Below are 22,940 nucleotides of genomic sequence, written 5' to 3'. Positions count from 1 at the left end.
CTGAGGTCTGGGTTCCAGTCTTTTGAGTTCCCCTTGATTCTTAGCCTAGTCAGCAAATCTTTGTATGATTTCTGCAGCTCCTGGAATCTGGGGATGTCTGGACTGGATGGCACTTCTGAGAGTCCTGGGACAGCCAGAAAACCCTCGTCAGCCAGTATTGGGTGCACCCCAGCCATCACCCCAAGAGCATCAGCAGCATCAGAGAGTAGGTTGGTGATAAGCCCAGGCATGTCTGTGCTTGGAGTGCTCTGAGCCAGAACTGACACCTTCGGACCTCTTGCATAGTCTGAGCTTATCCACTCTGGCCTGCCCGGGGTCTTCTGCTTGCCCTTGTGTGAAGAATAAATACTCAAGAGGCCCAAGCTGGGCCTGGTATCAGGGATGTGCTCCTGGGGAAGCTGAGGCTCCACTCAGAGCCTCAGTATCCTCCTCCATTAACTGGGAGGAGACAGGGCAAAGCACACACACACACTCTCAGTGCTGTGGGGTCAAGGCTGGGCTGGAGAAAGGGATGGGGTTGGAAGCACACTGCTGAGCCTGGAAAAGTAATGTCAGAGGTGGAAGGGGCTTTTTGAGTAGGGTTTTGAGGAATGGATAGGAGTTCCCCAGCTGAGGATGAGTAACTGCAAAAATAGCCAGTCTATTGAGCACCTGCAATGTGACCCTGTCCTTTATACCACATTTGATCTTCTCTCAAGTGAAAGTCTCAATCTTTATTTTCCAGGTGAAGGAATAGAGGTGTGATAGAGAAGTATGACTTACTCCAGGTTATCCTTTCTGGCTCTTTCTGGTCATTTCCCCTCTGTTTCCTGTTTTTTTTTTTTTTTTTTTTTTTTAACATCTTCAGGCTTTGATCCTAACCAGAGGGAAGAGAGGGGGAATCCCATGGGTGAAGAAAGCCACCTCTTAAACTCCTGTTATGGAATTTAGCACAGCGTAAAGTTAGCTTCCCAGGTGGTGCTAGTGGTAAAGAACGTGCCTGCCAATCCAGGAGGCATAAGAGACGTGGGGTCAGTCCCTGAGTCGGGAAGATCTGTTGGAGGAGGGCATGGCAACTCACTCCAGTATTCTTGCCTGGAGAATCTCATGGATGGGGGAGCCCAGTGGGCTACAGTCCATGGGGTCGCAAAGAGTCAGACACAACTGAAGCGACTTAGCACGCACGCAGACCACACAGGTGCCTAGTTTCCAGAATCCATGGCAGCTAAGGTGTGTGGTCTGGTACCCAGTGTTTCTCAGCTATGGCATCTGAGACCCAGAGAGCTGAAAACACAGTAGCTGCTTGCTGCATCCTCAGCCCCAGGCACTTAGTAGACCTTCAGTAAAATTATTCTGGCTACCAGAAGGAGGCCCAGCCAGTGTTGGGATCTCTCTGTCTAAAGATCAGACATACATTCAATATTCCTGCAAGTATTAACTAAGCACCTACTGTGTGCCAGGCACAGTGGCAACTAAGCAGACAGGAATCCCTGCTGTGACTCTAGTTAGGGAGGCAAATGATGGACAGTCAGGGAAAATAGGGTTGTGTCTATTTTAGGAAGGTTAGAGGGACATGTAAGCAGCCATGCTTAGGTTCAGGGGGGCAGCGTAACTGGCAGAGGAAGCAGCCTGTGCAAAGGCCCTGAGGCAGGATCCAGCTCAGGACGCTGGAGGAAATGGGTCTGTTGGGTGCTTCCCTCTTTGTCCCCCCAGGAACTTCCAGCCCAGCATCCCCCTTGCCCATGAGAAATTCCACCTTCTCTGGACCCTGCTTCCTCTGTCTCCAGTGGCACCAAGTCTACTGGGAGTGTTAGGGGAAGCTCACTGACTAAAATCGCCCACCCTGGCCAGGCACCCTAGCAACCATTTGTAGTTGTTTTACGACAAGAGGTCCTGGTGAGGAACACAGAACTAATAAGCCGCCACCAGCTGGAAGAGTTCGGGAAAGGTCATGTGCCCAGCCACCTCCCAGAGTCCTTCTCGCTGGCATCCATCTTGGCTGAGCGATCTGTGTGCCACCAGGAAGGACTCTGAGTCAGAATGATTGGCTAAAGACAACCTGGAAACTAATCCCATCAACATAAAACCCGAGACTGCGAGCCACGTGGCACAGCAGTCCTCCTGGGCTCCCTTACCCTCCTGTTCTCCACCCGGGCGCCCCTTCCCAATAAAATCTCTTGCTTTGTCAGCACGTGTATCTCCTCGGACAATTCATTTCTGAGTGTTAGACAAGAGCCCACTTTCAGCCCCTGGAAGGGGTCCCCCTTCCTGCAACAGGAATCTGAGGGTCTCTACAACACCAGGTGGGGGTCGCTCATCGCCCAATCCAGAGGTTGTATTCAGGCCCCTGAAGCATTGGATCTGCCAGAGAGGGTACCCGTCACCCAGTCTGGGATTCCTGTCAGCCCCTTGTCTGACCACAGCCATGATGCCAGCCAAGAGTCTGAGTCCATGCTAGGCCAACAGGTCAGAATGGCAGCATTTAAAATGAGGAGATACTGGCCAGGGTCCACGCCTTGAAGCTTAATTCTTTTCTTTTCTTTTCTTTTTTTGGCTCAAGGCTTGTGGGATCTTAGTTCCCCAACCAGGGATCAAACCTGTGGTCCTGGCATCGGAAGGCAGAGAGTCCTAACCACTGGACCGCTAGAGAATTCCCGACATTTAATTCTAACAGATGCCAAGTAAACGTTCCAACAGACCCTGTCCCATGACTTAGTCCCTGTGAGAGCTCCCACAGCCCGGTCACGGGTAACATTAACTAACATCTTTTACTGATGAGGAATCTGAGGCTCAGTGGTCACAGCTGACTTTCAGGAGCTTCCAGACCTCAAGGGGCTCCAGTCCAGCCTGAGCTGCTCCCCCGACTTGAAATCCGTTTCCCCTCCTCCCTCTCCTCACCCAAGCCTTCCCTTCAGCTGCCCAGAGATCCACAGAAGTGCCTGCCCCCGCAGTACACATGGGGCTCAAAGAGGGGAGACAAGACAGGAAAGAGACAAACACCCCCAGACCCTGGCTCCCACTTCTCTGGGTGGGGCTCACCCAAGCCCTTCACAGGGGTGGGACCTGGGCCAGGGGCTTTTGGGTCCTGCACGCTTTGAGGAAGCCCCAGGGAAAGCTGGTGGGGAATAGGGCTCTCTGCTCACAGGGCCTGGCTGGAGGCCACAGGAGATCCATCTGGGTCTTGGGGGTACCCGGCATGTTTCCAGGGCTCCCTCCACATCTCAGGTTTCAGTCTTGTCCTAAATCTCTCTCCAGGAAGAACCCTGCCTCCTGGAGGTTACCCTGTGTCCTATCCCCAAAGGAGAGACCAGCCCCTGAAGCCTTGGGGTGGCCTCTCCCCGACCCCAGGGAGACCCCTTGAGTGCCTTGTCTGAAAGCCCCATGTCTGGGACCCCAGGCTGGGCAAGGGTCTGCCAGACTTTGCTGGGGGCTGGGCCCCAGGAGACACTAAACTTGACACCCCAGAAAGCAAGTAAAACATTGAAATATCAGCTTTCCGGCACGTCTTTTTGAGACGCTTGCATCCACCAAGGTCATCCTCAGCCTGGGGTCATTAGTGAGAAGAGGGGGGCCCACATCACCGGGTTTCTGTCTTGGTGTGTGACCTGTGTGACCCATAGCAGCTGCTATGGATGCCCTGGGTAAAAACTATACAAGGGTTTCTCTAACGATTGTTCTCTCTCCTACAACCAACCCCCTGCCTTGGTTCTGATGCCCAGAGAGGTTGAGTAACTTGCCTGTGGTCACACAGCAAGGCAGTGAGGGTGGGGGTAGGTGCTGAGATTTGAATCCTGGCCACCCTGACCCCCTACGTTCCGTGAAGGCTCAGCAGTAAAGAATCTGCCTGCAATGCGAGACATGGGTTCAATCCCTAGGTAGGGAAGAGCCCCTGGAGGAGGAAATGGCAACCCACTCCAGTAGTCTTGGCTGGAAAATTCCATGGACAGAGGAGCCTGGCAGGCTACAGTCCATGGCGGGGTAAAGAGTTGGACACGACTGAGTGACTAAGCATGCACACACACACACACACACTGATACCCAGTGTGTGCAAAAATTCCCACTCACACACGATCCTGTGTGTATGTTGCGGGGGCGCGGCTGTGCTCTTACACCTTTTACAGATGGGGAAACTGAGGTTGAAATCTTTTGTTGCAGGTGTCACAGTCAAGGAGAAGAGGGACAGGAACGTGGACCCAGACTCACCTCTCTGAAGCCAAGAGCTGTCCAGACTGTTGGATCAAGGATCAGGGCAAAGTCTTCATGAGGCTTTTAAACTGGGAGGAAAACCAGTAACAAATGGAGGAATCTCAGAAACCCCTCACAAGCCTAGAAATGCCAGGTAACAGATGGCCCAACTGAAGGCTTGATGAGTCCAAGCCCATTGTGGAGTCCAACCTTTCAGCCCTAGACACACACCAGTCCCCCGGGGCTTAGTTCCTTTATCCATTAACGGGAGTGCGTGTGAACTGTGCCCACAGCCTGGAGTCCAGTAAATGTTGGCTTCTCACCATATTGACCTTGCAGTGATGCCATCCCAGACAGCGCCCCCTCTGCCCCACCCACCCCTAGTCAAGCCTGGGCATGATGATCCTGGCTGAATAGCCCCTGCCGTGTTAAGCATTACTCAGCGTTCTGCCTTGCCTCCAGGGTTTGGCCTCTGCAGGGGGGGTGGGGGTCGGGAGGAGGGTGTGGTGCGGTGGCTGTGGGGCATCCCTGTCCCTTCAGTCCTGCACCCTTTACTGAGGACTTACTCTGTGTGCCAAGATGTGGGTGCAGAAGACCCAGCCTCCCGAACAGCCACAGTCGGGATGGTAGCGCATTTACTCGTGTGTTTATTAAGCCCAGAGCATCGCCAGGGGAACCTCTGAATCCCTGCATAAAGGCTGAGACTGAGCCTCAGGGGGTGCTGGAGGCATAGCTGGGCTCACACAGCAAGTGGGTGTGTGCCACAGGGGTGGGAGAGACTTGGACTCCATTCTTTCACGGGGATCCTTTCTGTGTGACCCCTAATAAGTCCTTGAGCCCCTTCCCTGCACATATCCTTTTCACACTTTACACACCCCCACGATCTGCTTTGAACAGCTGCCCACCCTCTCTGAGGCCAGGGAGCTGGGAGCAGGCACAGGGAAGGATGCCCGGGGCCAGGAGTCCCAAGCAGTAGAACAAGGTCTGGGTGCCCCAGGAGGAAGGGTATTCCTGGAGTACCTGCTGCCCCTCCATTATCTAGCAGCTAGATTTGACAGCAGCCCTCCCTGCCCTCACCACCTCACCAAGCCTCACCACCCTAATTCCCTGCCATCTCCTTTTCAGGCCCAGCCAAAGGATCAGGGCCCAGATCCATTGTCCCTGTCCAAGCCTTCAAGAAGCTGCCAGTCTGGAGCAGACAGGGCCAAGTACACGCACTCCCAGTACTGTGTGGTCAAGGCAGGGCTGGAGGAAGGAATGAGGTTGGAAGCACACTGCTGAGCCTGGAAAAGTAATGTCAGAGAAGACTTCCTGGAGGAGGGGCTTTTTGAGTAGGGTTTTGAGGAATGGATAGGAGTTCCCCAGCTGAGGATGAGTAACTGCAAAAACACCCAGTTTATCAAGCACCTGTTCTGTGCCTGGCCCTGTCCTTTATACCTTGTTTGACCTTCTCTCAAGTGAAAGTCTCAATCTTTACTTTCCAGGTGAAGGAATAGAGGTGTGATGGATAGGAATGATTTGCCCCAGTTTGCACTTTCTGGCTATTTCTGGCCCTTTTTTCCTCTTTTTTCTTTCCTTTTCACTATCTTCAGCCTTTGACTTGAGCAGAGAGGAGAGGGGGAATCTCATCAGAGAAGAAAACCACCTCTTAAATCCCTGCTATGGGGTTTAGCACATAGTAAATAATAAATATTTTTTGAGAAAATTATTCTTCCCACCAGTCCAGGTGGGATGATGACCCCATTTCACAGTAGAGAATACTGAGGCTCAGAGGGCTCTTGAGGGGGGTTCCCCAGCATACCTAGGAGCAATCCCCCCCCACCCACGCCCCGACATCAAAAGCACTGCCTTCTGAAAAGCAGCGGAAGACCCCGCCCAGTTTTGGTCCCTGGAGTGTTTACTCTGCACCCACGGCAGGCGGGACCAGGCAGGCGGGGGCGGACAAAGTCCAGGGAATATAAAGGCCGGTCCAGCAGCGACCGGTCAGTCCTAGTTTAGAACTTAACTAACATAGCCATGCCTGGTCAGAGACCGGCAGCACCACATCGCTCTCGGATGTTGCTGATGCTGCTCATGTTCTCCTGGCTGCGGTCGGGAGGCGCCCTGTCTCTGACCCAGGAGCACCTCCAGACTTTCCAGGGACCTTCAAACGTGCACTCCAGCCCGGACATCTCCAGATTCCGGGAGTTGCGGAAACGCTACGAAGATCTGCTGACACGGCTTCGAGCGAACCAGACCTGGGAAGACTCGAACCCGGACCTCATCCCCCCTCCTCAAGTCCGGATAGTGACTCCAAAACGTGAGTAAAATTTCGGAGACCCCACCCTGGGCATCTCCAATCATCTAACTGGTGGTTCTTAGACCTACCGCCGAGCCTCAGTTTCCCCATCCGTGAACCAGGCAAGAAAGTTGCCCCTTGCGGGAGCAAAAGACCGGATGTGCAGCGGGACCAGGCGAGGCTTAGCCAATCTGAGATGTTACAACACCTCCCGGGGTCGCATGGGGAAACTAAGGCCAGAGAATCCAGCGCCTCCGCTGAAGACTCAAAGAACCCAGGAGAACCCAGAGACAAGGTCGGGCGAGGGGGTGTGGTCCCTGCCCTTGGATATAAGGAAAGGGCTGTTTGTACGGGGGATTTCCCGGGGGGGAAAGATCCAGGTGTCCCGCGGAAGAAAGGGAAGCGGGGAGGACTGAGCGGTGCACTGAGATGCGCTAAACCTCCCTGGGCTGGTTCCGAATCTGATGCAATCGCGCGCCAAGACTCTGCTAAAGGTGCATGTGACTAGTGTCTTAGCGAGGGAGTGGAGTATATTCACTCTCTCCACCGAGCCTCCAGCAGGCGGAGCAGGCGCAAGATCTGGGCTGCGTTAGGAACTGGGAGGAGTCAAGTCAGAAGCTAGAGCTTTTATCCCACCTTAATCCCACTTGTGCCGTGGGACTCCAGGAGAAAGGAGGCAGAGACAGTGTTGGAATCGCAGACTCTCTAAAGATCAGATATACATTCATTCCCGCGGATACTAAGCATCTACTGTGTGCCAGGCACAGTGGTGACCAAGGAGACAGAAGTCGCTGCTGTGATTCTCATTTGGGGGAGGCAAATGATAGACAACCAAATGAAATCGATCGATGCCAATTTCAGTCAGGCTGGAGGGGTATGTTACCAGCCACGCTGAGATTCAGGGGAAGAATGTGGCCGGTAGACAAAGTAGCCTGTGCAAAGGCCCTGAGGTAGGATCCAGCTTGGGGTGTTGGAGGAAATGGCACAAACACCACCACCACCGTCCCGCGCTCAGCACACAGTAGGCCTGTGAGTGACTAGCTTTCTTTCCTCTTTTCCATAGTGCGACTTGGGCCAGGCGGCCACCTGCATCTGCGCATCCCCCGGGTCAACTTAACTGAGGGGCTCCCTGCAGCCTCCCGCCTGCATCGGGCCCTTCTCCGGCTGTCCCCGAAGGCGTGGAGCTCGTGGGACGTGACGCGGCCACTACGGCGACAGCTCAGACTCGGAGGCTCCCGGGGTCCCTCAATACGCCTGCGACTGTTAGCAAGACCGGACCAGTTGCAGGAGGCATTGCCTTCTGCACCGCCCCAGCTTGAGCTGCACTGGCGGCCAAGCGCCACCAGGGGGCGCCGTCACGCGCATGCTCACACTCGGGACGGCTGCCCGCTCGGGGAGGGGCGCTGCTGTCATTTGCAGAGCCTGCGCGCGTCGCTTGAGGACCTGGGCTGGGCCGACTGGGTGCTGGCGCCGCGGGAGCTGGACGTGCGCATGTGCATCGGCGCGTGCCCGAGCCATTTCCGGTCCGCTAACACGCACGCGCAGATGCAGGCGCGCTTGCATGGGCTGAACCCTGATGCTGCGCCGGCGCCCTGCTGCGTGCCTGCCAGCTACGAGCCGGTGGTGCTCATGCACCAAGACAGCGATGGCCGCGTGTCACTCACGCCTTTTGACGACCTCGTGGCCAAGGACTGTCACTGCGTGTGAGCGGCCCTGGTCCTTCATTTATGGCATGGACGCACTGGAAAGACTTTAGTTGTCCTTCCCTGTCTAGTGGGCTCCTGGAACCTGAAATACCCTATTCATAACCGTTGCTGTCTGCTCCCTCCCCCCCCCCCAAACCTATGTATTTATATTTCTATTTATTATTAATTTATTGGGGTCGTCTGCCTGGGGACTAGAGGGCTGGGGAGGGGTGGTCTGACAGGGTGTGTGTTTATGAAAAACCCTGGTAATAAACGTGAGGCTGTCTGACCAGCCCTCTGTGGTGTCCAGGCTGGAGTCAATGACCTTGGGAAGAGCCCCACCCCCAGCCCCGTTGGCCTCAGTTCCCCCAGGGGATCTGATATGGGATGATTGAAACAGGCCAGGGAATGGGTGGCAGGACGTTCTCTGGGGATGCCGGGAAACTGGATGATGCTCATGATGTCAGTGGGCTTCCTTGGTGGCTCAGACGGTAAAGAATCTGTTTGCAATTCAGGAGGGGGGCGGGGTTCGATCCCTGGGTCAGGAAGATCCTCTGGAGAAGGGAATAGCTACCCACTCCAGTACTCTTTGTGTGTGTGATTTTGTTTTTTAAAATTTAGCTTTTAATTGAAGGATAATTGCTTTATAAAATTTTGTTGTTTTCTGTCAACACTCCCAACACTCCAGTATTCTTGCCTGCAGACAAAGACAGAAGAGCCTGGTGGGCTGTACATTTCATGGGGTGGCAAAGAGTCAGACACGACTGAGCAACTGACACTTTCTTTTCACTGTCAGGACATCCATGGGACCCACAGGCAGCCGGGGACATCCCTCTCGCTGTTTCTGTGTTTCTCTACCTCCCTGTTCCTCTGCTTTTGTTTCTGAGACCCTTTGGGGTCTTATTCTCCCTCCATGTCTTCTCTCTTGGTACTCCTGTCTCTGTAGGTATCTGGCCCCGTCTTGATCACCATCTTGCAGTCTCTCCCCCCATGGGGGTCCCCTACCAAACATGGGCAGCCCAGAGTCACGTCCATCTGCCATCAAGTGCACTGTGTGTGAATCCACCACCGACCCAGAGGAGTCCCCTTCCCTCTGCTGTTGTGGCACCTCCCTTCATGTTAATGGTGCGTCTATCCTTTCATATAAAAAGAGCATGCATGGAGGGACTTCCCTGGTGGTCCAGTGGTTAAAATTCCATGCTTTCACTGCAGGGGACATGGGTTCAACTCCTGGTCAGGGAGCTGAGCATGGCTCATGCCTCATACCAGTGTCAAAAAAAAAAAAAAAAAGAGAGAGTAGGGAGACAAAAGGTGTGAAATTTTCATGCACGTCATATCTCCCAGGTTAAATCCTTTTCTACTTAGGATCGTGGAATTGCTGAGATGTGCCAAGTCCAGCCCCCTCCTCACTTGCCTGTTCACCCTGAGGAACTGGAACAGGGGTCTGGAGGAGACAGTTCCAGCTCCAGCAGTGAGTGCAACGTGTCCCGAGAAGCCCCCCACCCAGAGGCAGATTGGAATGACTAGGTGCCCCTGAATGTATTTAATGTGTACCCACTTTGTGCCAGGCCTTGGCTGCACCCTGAGGAGAGGAAGTGACAAGGTAGGCAAAAACCACTCCATTCCAGCTCGGTCAAGTGCAGGAGACAAATGAGAACAAGATAGATGAGTAAGAGAGCAGTCATAGGGGAGCAGCTGATTTGCAGTAAGGACTGCGCCAAGGAGTCAACCCAGGCAATGCATTAGTGAACGGACGGAGATAGATGATTGGGGGCAGGAGTTGGGGCTTGAGCCATGTAGGACTGGGATGCAGGGGTGCAAGGAAGCTGAAGACCCTCATAGGTCACCTCTCCCACTTTGGATCACTCCCAGGTGGTGTGATTCAATAAGACTCAATGTCAGGATGACCCAAAGGCAGCAGAGGCTACGCTGTCTTTCCCCAAACACCAAGTGTTGCCTTTGCTGGACGCCACTGCCCCTGTGTCTTTTCATGCCTCCAAGCTGGTCCCCCTGCCCAGCGTGCCTTGTCCTTTCTACTTCTCAAACACCTATGCATCCTTCAAAACCCACTCCAGATTCCCCTCTTACATACAGCCTTTTAAAAACGCCTTCATTCATCTCTCTCTGGGGATCCTGGCTCTCACTTTCCCTCTGGTCCAGGCTTGACCTCCCAGGACTGGGGCTGTCTGTGTCCTGCTCTGTCTCCCGTAGTTTGAGGGCTTGACAGAAGCCAGGCTGGGGACAGCTGACAGGAAACCCAGCTGAGGCATGAGCTGGGCAGTGATGAACCCGCCTGAGGAAGAACCAGGAACGGCTTCTTGGAGTGGCAGTGGCGCTGTACCTAGACCCAGAAGGATGATTACGGTGTCTCAAGATACTAGAGCTAAAGCAACCTTAGAGACCAATTCTAATCACCCTGTTTTACACGTGGGGGAACCGACGCCCAGAGATTTCACGACCGGGTCAGGAATTGGACCCGTGCCTCCTGATGCCCAGGCCAGAGTTCTACACCTGCATACAGATGCTTAAGAGTAAGAAGATGTGGAAGGGGATGGCAATCTGGGCAGACAGATGGCATGCGTAAGGGGTGTCAGGAAATGAAAGCTGCAGGAGGGAAGTGAGCTTGATGGGAGAGGAGGCCCAGATCAGAAGGGCAGAGGAATGGGAGAGGGTGGTGAGTTGGACAGGGCTGGGTCCACGCAGGTCTCAACCACCAGGCTGAGAATCTGGGGGCACTGGGGAGCCATAGAGGGTGTGTGAGCAGGGGAGGAGCACAGTCCTATTCTTGAGTTATAAAGACCCTTCTGAGGCTGGTGTGGGCTGCCTTGGGGGCCAAGACTGGATACCAGGCATCTGAGAAGGGGGCCTGAAAGAGACAGAGGGGAGAGACTGGGTGGTTGGGAGCAATTGAGGAGTCTCAGAGTTCTTGTCTTGGGAGCTCAAGAAATCCGCACTCTGAGGAGCCCGCTCACCAAGCCTCGTCTGTCCTGAAGAATTTATTTGGGCAATGCTTGCACACTGACAGGGAATGCCAACAGAGTTCACACATTGACTCTCCCATCCCCATCCGCATTGGGGTCTCTCCTCCCCTTCTAGCAGCCGAGTGGCCTGGGGGGGCAGAGTGGGCTAGGGATGGGGCTCCAGAGCCGCTCTGGGGCCTCAAGGATGACCCTCCCCTGGTCCCATTCCTCAGACGGGAGGACTGAAGTCAGGGAGGAGCCAGAATGCCCCATCACCTGGAAGGGGACAGGCTGGAGTTTGAGATGGTGAAGATGTTGCTCAGCGCCCAGGGACCACATACTCCTCGTCATCCAATGGGACCTGGCTCAGCGACTGCAGGTTGCAGTAGACAGGCTGGGATTCATGCTGGAGGCTGTCATAGGTCATGTAGAAGTCGCCGCCCTCTGAAGGGGGAGACCTATGGGGAAAAGACAGATGGGAGGTCAGGCAGGACTCAGGGAGCAGGCACATCAGCTTTTAGAGGCAAAGTAGTTCATGGTGATTGAGTCCACTCCTAATTACCTATGGGGCTTCCCTGGTGACTCAGAGGTTAAAGCGTCTGCCTGCAATGCGGGAGACCCGGGTTCGATCCCTGAGTCGGGAAGATCCCCTGGAGAAATTACATATGAGAGGAGTGAGGACCCTGGCAGTGGTCTCCCAGCCTGGCCCAACTTTCTGTGAGGAAAACAAGCAGGGAGTAGCGATTCTGTGCATTCAGCATTGTAATGCTGTGGTCCGAGGACCTTGAGTCATGGCAGGGTTTTTTTGTTTGTTTTTTTTTTTCTTCCTTAAAGCTGAGATAGTTGCCCTTTTTTTACATTCAAATTTAGTTTTTGGTTTCCTCTTGAAAAACTGGAAGCTCTGGTGCCTGGAGCTGAATCAGTGCCCCTTCAGATGGTAAATTTTCCCCCAGGTCTCCTGAAGCAACTGACTTTGGGCCTCAATACAAAAATAAATCTCTGAGGCTCAGTTTCCCCATTGAATAGATTGGGGAGGAGGTAGCTTCTAGGAATGTCTTGCTATGGTGGGCAAGACCCCAGAGAAGAACTTTCCTGCCTCCAGAACATCCTAACCCCACTCCTTGGCTCCTCCTGGAACAAAGGCCCTATAGACTAAGTGGTGTCTATCAGTCATTTATACTTTAGTATAAATTACTCCAAAATACATAAATGGTTGTATGGGGATGGAAGTCAGGGTTTGTTCTAGTGTCTGCTTCTGACCTTGAGCAAGCCATTCCCCTGCCCCCCAGAACCTCCATTTCTTTCTTTTTTTTTCCGGCTGGGCCGCCTAGCTTGTGGAATCTTAGTTCCTGGACCAGGAATTGAACCTGTACCCTCAGCAGTGAAACCACAGAGTCCTAACCACTGGGCCACCAGGGAATTTCCAGAAACTCTATTTCTGCAACTGTGAGGTGTAGGGTGAGATTGACACATTCTGTTGTAAACAATGTTTTTAGAGGAGCCTGGACCTGAGATCTTGGGGACAGCGAAGCAGAGGCGGGCATCAGAACATACACTGCCTTAGGAAGTCTGGTGCCTTCTACCCCCTACCGCAGACCACTTCTGCTTTTGAGCCGTATTTGTATCTGCTTTGCATGTGCTCTCATTTCTCATCAATAACTTCCCACAGGCCTCCCCATCTTTTGGATTCTGCTGTGACCCTCTTCCCTTCCTGCTTGGGTCCTCCCAGCCCCCTCCAACCTCAGCCCTGAAGTCTTGCCTTCTTGAAACACATTCATAGCAGTCTCTGTCCTCTCCCACCTCCAGGGCTTTGTTCCTCCTTGTGCCTGCCCCCCAGAAACCCCCTCTCTCATCCAACCTGGAAACAGACCCATCTGTCTAAGCCTAGCCCATTTGGGGGGCAGGGCTTTGTGGGGGTAGAGAGATACAGATGGCTTTCTTGGCATCTCCTATGTGTCAGGGGGAGATGGGGATGTGGTCTCATTTTACAGAGACAGAAACAGAGGTTCAAAGGCAGCCTGGGGTCACACGAGATCTAAGCCTAGGCTGCTGACCACGACCACAGAGCCCCCACCACCTTGAACACCTGCCTCCTCCCTCCACACCCTTGTCAGCCAGAAGTTGGGTTTGCAGGTCATGCGGGGGGACGTGTGTCTTCTATACAGGAACTCACTTAATTCTTATCCCAGCTCTGTGAGGCAGAGGGCTGTTATTAACCCCATTTTATCTAGGAAGAAACTGAGGCCCAAAGAGGGGAAACTACTTGCCTTAGATCACACAGCCTATGAGAGGCAGAGCCAGGAGTTGGACCCTGGCCATCCAGCTCCAGAGACTCACAGACACACGTGTGTGGGTCACTCACCTGAGTTCATCCCACTGGTGTCTGGCAGCCGGTGGACCCACGAACATGTTCTCGTAGTCAGGGGTGGAAGATCTGGGCGGGGTGTTGGCTGGGGACTTAGGCCTGCGGCCTTGGCTACTGTACCTTGGCTGCCGGCCCGAGCCAGACCTGGAGCCATCCTGAGAAGCCCAGGTTTTGCTCAGGTTCTGGTCCATCCGATGTCTACAGAATCTCCAGGCCAGTACCGGGCCAGCAATAGCAAGCACAAGGAGCAGGCTTCCGCTGGCCGCCAGGGCGCCAATGGCTATCTTGGTCAGGCCAGAGGGGCAGCTCACGTCCAAGAAGACAGAGAGGTTGTGCCAGGCACCAGTGGGCACATCCAGGCACCTTGGAAGCTCTGGGCCAGAGCAGTTATCCTGCCGATCTGTGTGCCAGTCTAACAGGGCACAGCTGCAGTCAGCCAGAAGTTCGAGGCCGCAGCGCTTGGCCAGCGCCCTGTCCACGAAGTCCAAGGAGTTGTTGGTCACAATCAGCAACTGCAGCTGCTCCAGGTCCCTGAAGAAGGACCACGGGAGCCGCTGAAGGCCGTTCGCAGACAGGTCGAGGAGCTGCACGGATCTGGCCCGCAGAGACTGGTTCTGAGGTAGCTGGGTCAGGATTTTGCCACTGAAGTTGAGGCAAGTGTCAAAGTATTCCTTGGTCCAGTCCATGTACCCCGAGAGCACGCTGCATGACGACGTCTGGCTGCCTGCCTGGTGCAGCAGCAGTGGCAACAGGAGCGCCCACATCAGGGGACCCCCCATTCAGGCAACCTAGGCAGAGACACGGGAATCCAAGCCCCGACCTCAGCTTGTGGTCACCCTCCCCCTTGCCACTTGTATATATATATATAGATAGATAGATAGATAGATAGATGTATATATTTTTATAGCTCAGGCCACTTCTGAAGTGTTAAAACGCAGCCTTTCGCTGGTTGCTCCTCTTTGGCTCTGGCCTCAGTCTCCCCTTCTGGGGAATGGGTACCTAACCCTGATGCCTCAGGGGCTTGAAAGGCAAAGAGGTGACTTGGCCCAGTCAGCCCCTTCCCTTTCTTTCAGATGTGCCCCTTCGGGCTAGGTTGCCCAATTTCCCCAAATATTTCGGGAGAGCTAGCCGGCCAAGACAGGACTATATGCAAATGAGCTGTTGCCCCGGAAACGACCCCGCCCCTCTGCCTTCCTACTGACCTGCAGGGGACTGGGAGTCTGGGTCTGAGTCTTGGGTTGCAGCGCTAACGAGTACCGCCCCCCCACCCCACCCCCAACCCCACCCCACCCCACCCCCCACCCCCCCGGCTCTGGTTTGCACAGACCCAAGTTCCAATGCCTCCTTCCTACCTTTCTGGTCCTACTGCCTGGCCTTGGCCTCGGTCGTGCTGGAAGTTGCCGGCGGAGTGGTGGCTCACCTGGACGTGGGGGGTCAGAGGGTCCGACCCTCCCCGGATTCCGATCCACTGCGATGCCTGGCGCTCCTCACGCTCTGCACCCAGCTACTCATGCATGGGGAAGAGGAACTGGTGCCGAGTGAAGTGCAGAGGGGAAGAATAAAGAAGACCCAGAGACCCGCCCCCGTTCCCCTCCCGCCACGGAAGGCCTCAAGAATCGGGATTCTCACGGGAGGGGCAGGGGCGGCAGGCCTGCTTCCTTCTTGCTGAGACTCAATGACTATATGTCCCCCAATAACACCCCAACTAACTGCTACCTCATCAACTCACTCTCACTTCCCAGTCTCAGCTCAGTTGACTCCCAACCCACGCGTTCATTTATTCATTCAACAAACTTCATCCATGCTGAGCCCCCCAAGAGGCTCCGCCCCTGGTCGGTTTCTCTAGGAGCATCCAGTCTTGGAAAAAGATAAAGCTAGACACAGACACCCCCAGTCTGACGGAGTCAGGTCAAGGTCAGAGTGAGGGTCAGGGTACTGGAAGGTTTCCTGGAGAAGGAGGCATTAGAGGTGGGGTTTCAACACATGAATGGGAATTTGCCAAGGATTCCTAGAACCTGCCTTTGATTTTCCAAGCTCTTACCCTCTCCCACAGACTCAGAGCTCTCGTTGTGTATGAACATGCTGTGGGGGGCATTGAGAGGACGGCTCGCTGGGAAGAGGACTTTGGGTCTGGGGCTTGAAGCAAGAGTTGCAGTCGCAGGCAGAAATGAAGGTGGCGCAGACTGCAGCGAGAAGGCACAGCAGGAGCACACGCGCTGTCGCTTGAGAAGCCACGCCGGCCTGGGCTAGAGTGGTTAAGAGTGACAGCCTCGTTAGGAGTGGGGTGGCTGGAGGGCGAGGGTAAGTGGAGGAACTGGCGATGGGCTGGGGCCAGGCAGCGAAGGCCTCCAAAGCCAGGCTTTATTCCCAGGGCCAAGGCAGGTGTGTGAGCAGGGGAGGGCCACTGTGTGAAAAGATCCTTCTGAAGGGAGCCTGGGCACCCTTCCAGGAGCCTGGAGTCTCAGGAGGAGAGGGCAGCCTGAGTCAGAGCCCAGGAATAGTAACACAAGAGCGATTGGGGGGACTGCCCTGGTGGTCCAGCGGTTAAAACTCAGTGCTGTCAATGCAAGGGACACAGGTTCAATCTCTAGTCATGCCACATTGTTATTCAGTCACTCAGTTGTCTCCGACTCTTTGTGACCCCAAGGACTGCAGCACGCCAGTCTTCCCTGTCCATCACCAACTTCCAGAGTTTGCTCAAACTCATGTCCATTGACTTGATGATGCCATCCAACCATCTCATCCTCTGTGGTGTGGAAAAAAACAAAATGAGGGCTTGAGGAGGGAATGGGCACAGGTGGGCTGGGAGAGGGTCTCTGCCTCACTGGGGTCCTGGGTTTAGGCAGACCAGGTTCAAATCCTTTCCAGCCCCTGGCTCATGGCTTGACCTTAACTGTTCTTTATCATAGTTTCCACATCTGTAAAATGGGATAAATGTCAAAAGTCTTCTCCTGGACTCTGGGAGGCTGGAGTCTACTCCCCCATGCTTTCCCCTCTCCTCAGACTCTGCCCCTTTCTATCTTCAAACTCTGAGGAGCTTTGCATATTTATCAGATGTGCAAAAATTCAAAAGTGTGATGACCCCCTGTGCTGGCCAGGATGTGGGGAGACAAGCAACCCCACACGTTGCTGGGGGAGCATCAGTGGCTCAGAGCAATGGAAGGCATCCTGTCATGGGAATTTTGAATGCCCGGGCCCTCAGATCCAGCATCCCACTCTTGGGACTCTCGAATAGGTGCGTGTTTACAAAATGACAGGAGCACGAACTGATGAGGGGATAAACTAAATGTGGTCCATCCACACAGTGTATATTATTTAGCCATAAAAAGGGATGATGCTGGGGCTTCCCTGGTGGTTCAGAGGTAAAGAATCCACCTCCCAATTCAGGAAACACGGGTTCAGTCCCTGGTCCAGGAAGATCCCACATGCCGCAAAGCAACTAAGCCCATGCGCCACAACTATTGAGCCTGCGCACTAGAGCCTGGGAGCTGCAACTACAGAAGCCCGAGAGTCCTAGAGCCCACGCTCTGCAACAAGCGGAGCCACCGCAATGAGAAACCTGTGCACGGCAATGAAGAGTAGCCTCCGCTCACCACAACTAGAGAAAGCCCACATGCAGCAACGAAGATCCACACAGCCAAAAGTAAATAAATACATTTTTTAAAAGGAATGAAGCTCTGGGACCTCCCTGGTGGTCCAGTGGCTAAGACGCAGCACTCCCAATGAAGGGGGCTTGGGTTCAATTCCTGGTTAAGGAACTAGATCCCACATGCCAAAACTAAGAGTTTGCATACCTCGAAGAGAAGACCCTGAATGCCTCAGCTGAAGATTCAACTTGCCGCAACTAAGACCCAGTGAAGCCAAATGAATAAACTTTTCAAAAAGGAGTGACGCTCTAAAGCACAGCAGGAGCCTCTATGACCCACCTCCCAGAGTAATGGAAATAAACGCAAAAATAAGCAAATGGGACCTAATTAAACTTAAAAGCTTTTGCACAATGAAGGAAACTATAAGCAAGGTGAAAAGACAGCCTTCAGAATGGGAGAAAATAATAGCAAATGAAGCAACTGGCAAAGAAATAATTTCAAAAATATATAAGCAGCTCATGGCACCCCACTCCAGTACTTTTGCCTAGAAAATCCCATGGACGGAGGAGCCTGGTAGGCTGCAGTCCTTGGGGTTGCTAAAATCGGACACGACTGAGCGACTTCCCTTTCACTTTTCACTTTCATGCATTGGAGAAGGAAATGGCAACCCACTCCAGTGTTCTTGCCTGGAGAATCCCAGGGACGGGGAAGCCTGGTGGGCTGCCGTCTATGGGGTCACACAGAGTCGGACACGACTGAAGTGACTTAGCAGCAGCAACAGCAGCAGCAGCATGCAGCTCAATTCCAGAAAAATAAATGACCCAATCAAAAAATGGGCCAAAGAACTAAACAGACATTTTTCCAAAGAAGACATACAGATGGCTAACAAACACATGAAAATATGCTCAACATCACTCCTTATCAGAGAAATGCAAATCAAAACCACAGTGAGGTACCATTCAGCCACCTTTGAATCAGTTCTAATGAGGTGGATGAAACTGGAGCCTATTGTACAGTGAAGTAAGCCAGAAAGAAAAACACCAATACAGTATACTAATGCATATATATGGAATTTAGAAAGATGGTAACGATGACCGTATATGCGGGACAGCAAAAGAGACACAGATTTAAAGAACAGTCTTTTGGATTCTGTGGGAGAAGGCGAGGGTGGAATGACTTGAGAGATAGCATCGAAACATGTATATTATCATATGTGAAATAGATCACTAGTCCAGGTTCAATGCATGAGACAGGATGCTCAGGGCTGGTGCACTGGGATGACCCTGAGGGATGGGATGGGGAGGGAAGTGGGAGGGGGTTCAGGATGACCCATGGCTGATTCATGTCAATGTATGGCAAAACCACTACAATATAGTAAAGTAATTAGCCTCCAATTAAAATAAATAAATCAATTATTTAAAAAAGGAGTGATGCTCTGACATACGCTATGTCGTGGATGAACCTCAAAAACATTGTGCTGGATGAATGAAGCCACACACACAAGACCACACGGTGTATGATTTCACTGGTAGGAAATGTCTAGAACAGTCAGATCCACAGAGACAGATAGTAGATTTGTGGCTGTCAGGGGCTGGGGAAAGGGAATGGGGAGTGACTGCTGGTGTGCACAGGATTTCCTTTTGGGGTAATAAAAATGTTCTGGAACTAGACAGGGGGTGGTGGTTGCACAACACTGTGAATGTAATAAAAATCACTGCATTGCTCACTTTAAAGTGGGAAAATTACAAATTTTATGTTAATGTACTTTTGCACAATTAAAAACAGAAAGGCACCTGAAACTTAACGTGACGTTGTGAATCAACTATACTTCAATAAATTAAAAAAAAAAAAAGCCAAAAAGCATAGCATAGCTACAGGGTGATTCACTGAGGTACTCTATTAAAAAAAAAAAAAAATCAGAAGCAACCTAAGGAGTTGGTTAGATCAGTAACGGCTGTTTACCTTGGGAGATGCCACAGAGTCATGAAAATGAAGTTATAGATCTCTGAAACAATCAGGAAACACTCGTTCACTTACTCCATAAGCCTTTATTGAGTTCCTACTGTGTGCCAGGCGCTGGTCTAAGAGCTGCAGATAAAGCCATGAGCAAAACAGACAACTCCCAGTCCCTGTGGAGTTCTTGCAGAATCAGGGAGGCTGGCAACATGCAAAAATCTATCAAGAAAATATGTAACAGGTGGCAGAGAAAATAAGGTTGGGAAGCAAGCAGGGAAGGTGACAACATTTTAACCCGATGATCAAAGGAGACTTTATTGCAAAGAATAAAGGGGCTTGTTTAAATAAAGGGATTGGGGAGGGCATCTGGGAGATAGAATAGCCAGTGCAAAAGCCCTGGGGAGAGAGTGGATCTAGGTGAGAGCAAATGCCTCTCAGTGAGTGTGTTAATTGGAACAAATAAATAAATAATTTTAAAGCAGCTTCCTAAAAAGGACTTCTGATGAAACAGAAAAAACAAATACCTGGGGTTACTTCTTAGTGGCAGATGAATGGGAGGGACAAGCTCCCCATATGCGTTTTTATGTTTTCCCTTAGAATCTTATCATATCATGTGAACAAATCCCAGGCAGCCGGTTCAGTCCAAACACTGGGATCAGCCAAGAGGCACAGACAAGCGCTCGGGCTTTCAGGAGAGAGACAAAGGGGCACCAGTCACTGCGGCTCTGGGTGGATTCCAATGCTGAGGCCCCTTAGAATAGGAGGAAATGAGGAAACGAAGTGAAGGAAATGAGGAAATAAGGTTCAAGGCACTCGGGCTTGGTGTGGGGGGTGGGGAGGGACAAGCGGACTTGCGGCCTGAGAGAGTGGGTGCTAGAGATGGGGGGCGGGGGGAGCTGGGGCCTGGCCCTTCCTGCTTCAGCCCCCGCCCCCCCAGGCCATGGGTAGGCTGTGGGAAGAGGGACGGTTCTGGGATCTGCGGCCCCTACCCTGGCTGAGAGGAACCAGAAACTTCCAGAAGACACGTCTTCATGCTCCCCTTCTTGCTGATCTGAGTCCCACGCAGCCCAGCCTGTCAGTACAGAGACCTCGGAGAGCCTCCAAGACTTCTAGAGACTTTCTGAGACCCCCATGTGTGCATGCTCAGTCGCTTAGTCTGTCCGACTCTTTGCAACCCCACGGACTGTAGCCTACCGGGCTCATCTGTCTATGGGATTTCCCAGGCAAGAATACCGGAGTGGGTTGTTATTTCCTCCTCCAGGGCATCTTCCCTACCCAGGGATCGAATCAGAGTCTCCTGCAGCTCCTGCTTTGGCAGGTGGATTCTCTACCACTGAGCCACCTGGGAAGCCCCTCAGAAACTCCCAGATACCCACAAAAATTCAGACATCCCAAAGACCCCAGAGATACCTAGATTCAGAGGTCTCCCCCAAAGACAAAAACAGAGATGCAGGGGGTTGTCTGGGGTAACCCAGCCTTGGGGTCACCAACTCGTGGTCCCTCGATTTGGTCACATGCACCCGACACCTTCTGATCTCCCTGTACCTCCTCCCCCACCCCCACCCCGTGCTAGGTGTGGCCTCGGTTTGCTCCCAGAGGCCCCTAGTCTGGAGAGCCGGAGTGGGGCCAAGGGCTTCCCCTGCCCCACATCCAGCTCCAGCCCTGTCCCAGGGCGCTCACTCTTATCCAGAACCAGCCCCTCTCCACCTCGAGTCTCCCCAGGGCCAGCCCTCCCCATATCTGGCCCCAGCCCCTTCCTGCCACCTCCTTACCTCCTGTGACAGCCTTTGTAGCTAAGCTTTTAAACTTTTACTTATTTATTTATTTCTGGCTGCTCGGGCTCTTGGTTGCCGCCTCTCTAGTTGCAGGGCTTGGGCTTCTCATCGCGGTGACCGCTTTTGCTGTGGAGCATGCGCATTAGGCACTCGGGCTTCAGGAGTTGTGGCGTCATAGGCTTAGTTGCCCCTCCGCACGTGGAGGCTTCCTGGACCAGGGATCAAACCTGTCTTCTGCGGTGGCCGGTGGATTCTTAACCGCTGGACCACCAGGGAAGTCCCCTGTGACGGCCTTTGAACCACCAACCCCCCTATCCCCTGGCCTTGGTCTAGCTACTCTCAGGGTTCAGTTTCACCCCGGGGAGGGTGGGGGACACGGTGCTAGGAGCCGGGGCACAGTGGAAGCTGTTTACAGGCCCTGGGGATCTTGAGGTATCAGAGGGGCTATGGAGTTGGCAGGTTGGGACCAGAGCCAGGTACGAAGCCCGAGTGCTGGGCTAAGATGGCCAAGCCAACTTAGGGACAAACCTGGAGTGTGAGCAAGCTCGGGCAACTGCGGATCTCTGTGCATTAATTCAGCAAACAGTGACAGGTTCGTTCAGCCACTTCATTGCTGTGTGTCCTGGGGCCAGTAAACTGTCTGTGCCTCTGTTTCCTTCTTTGTAAAACAACTATAGGAAAGGACTGGGAGACAGAGGTAGACGTGAGCATGTGACGGGTACCGGGGACGTGTGTGACGCGTACACCAGCTGAGGGTCCATCAGGCACAAAAATCGAATTCAGAAGGCCAAGCTTGATTTTCATGGAAATGGAAAGACCTTGTTTGAGGTCACACGGCTTCGCTGGTGATAGTAAAAATTTAGAAGCCACAGAATGCCTCTGGGAGAGGGGTTGGCAAACAAAACGTGGCACCAGGGCAGCTGCGGTCAGCAACCGCGCTCCACCTGCGAGAGGGGTATTTCTTTGCTGAGGTTGCTCTGGTCACAAGAGGCCACGCCGTTGGCCCAGATTGCTCTCCTGGGAGCAACCCTGACCACAGACCGAAGGAGAGTTGATTAAAAACGCCTCAGCCCCTGCCTTCCTCGGGTAGGAAGTCTCTGAGGCACGTGCTCTGCGCGGGCTCCCTGAGGGCCTCCTGGGAACGCGGCCGCGTGGAGCAAGCTCATTGGCGCCCCCTGCAGGCCACCGTCTCACTTCTCACTTGGACCAGGACTTCTTTCCAAATAATTCTTCTGTTTAATTCCGATCTTTCGCCTACTGCGGCTGCTGCTGCTGCTGCTAAGTCGCTTCAGTCGTGTCCGACTCTGTGCGACCCCATAGACGGCAGCCCACCAGGCTCCCCCGTCCCTGGGATTCTCCAGGCAAGAACACTGGAGTGGGATGCCATATCCTTCTCCAATGCATGAAAGTGAAAAGTGAAAGTGAAGTCACTCAGTCGTGTCCGACTTTTAGCAACCCCATGGACTGCAGCCCACCAGGCTCCTCCATCCATGGGATTTTCCAGGCAAGAGTACTGGAGTGGGGTGGCCAACTACTCCGTTGGCCTACTCCTCCGTCAGTCAGTCAGTTCAGTCGCTCAGTCGTGTCCGACTCTTTGCAACCCCATGAATCGCAGCGCGCAGGTCTCCCTGTCCATCACCAACTCCCGGAGTTCACTCAAACTCACGTCCATTGAGTCGGTGATGCTATCCAGCCATCTCATCCTCTGTCGTCCCCTTTTCCTCCTGCCAGGGACCCCAAATTAAGATAGGTGGACGACTGGGACTTCCCCGCTGGTCCAGTAACTAAAGCTTCTCGCTCCCAAAGCAGGAGGTCCAAGGTTCAGTCCCTGGTCAGGGAACCACGTGCTGCAACAAAGACCCAACTGTAGTCAAATAAATACTTAAAAATTGAAAAAAAGAAAAAATAGGTGGAGGAGTATAAAGGAATACTACAAGCAGTCATATTTTTAAAACATTCTAAGAATTATAAATTGCAGCAGCCAAGCACTGGCTATTTAAGTACCATGAAATGATATCATCTTCACATGATCTCCTTGAGGCAGGAAGCGTCATTATCCACCCTCCCCCCACGAAAATTTTACAGATGGGGAAACTGAGCCACAGCGTGTTTGAGTAGCTTGCCCAAAGCTCTACAGCAACTGAGAGTCAGCCCCCAAATCGTGTGGTTG

At 53.1% G+C, this 22,940-nt stretch overlaps 2 protein-coding genes across 3 annotated transcripts; one reads left to right on the top strand and one right to left on the bottom strand.

Annotated features, from left to right (window-relative positions):
* The first annotated feature begins 6,063 nt into the window (after positions 1–6,063).
* Positions 6,064–8,421, top strand: GDF15 (growth differentiation factor 15). The gene is made up of 2 exons (XM_061421546.1): positions 6,064–6,463; positions 7,506–8,421. Exons 1-2 carry the CDS (start codon positions 6,181–6,183, stop codon positions 8,147–8,149), a joined length of 927 nt encoding a protein of 308 aa, XP_061277530.1. The 5' UTR covers positions 6,064–6,180; the 3' UTR covers positions 8,150–8,421.
* A 2,686-nt stretch (positions 8,422–11,107) lies between these two features.
* Positions 11,108–20,894, bottom strand: LRRC25 (leucine rich repeat containing 25). 2 transcript variants are annotated; one of them, XM_061421549.1, is made up of 4 exons: positions 20,768–20,894; positions 14,805–16,198; positions 13,573–14,240; positions 11,108–11,545 (listed from the first exon to the last, which is right to left on the bottom strand). In XM_061421549.1, exons 3-4 carry the CDS (start codon positions 14,229–14,231, stop codon positions 11,407–11,409), a joined length of 798 nt encoding a protein of 265 aa, XP_061277533.1. In that variant the 5' UTR covers positions 14,232–14,240; positions 14,805–16,198; positions 20,768–20,894; the 3' UTR covers positions 11,108–11,406. The 2 variants fall into 2 exon arrangements, with proteins under 2 accessions (XP_061277533.1, XP_061277532.1); XM_061421548.1 differs by having other exon boundaries at positions 13,450–14,240; positions 20,768–20,881.
* Positions 20,895–22,940: the final 2,046 nt, after the last annotated feature.

This window comes from Bos javanicus, chromosome 7 (genome assembly GCF_032452875.1).
Source record: "Bos javanicus breed banteng chromosome 7, ARS-OSU_banteng_1.0, whole genome shotgun sequence".
Lineage (NCBI taxonomy): Eukaryota > Metazoa > Chordata > Mammalia > Artiodactyla > Bovidae > Bos > Bos javanicus.
This window is presented reverse-complemented; position numbering and strand designations above follow the sequence as displayed.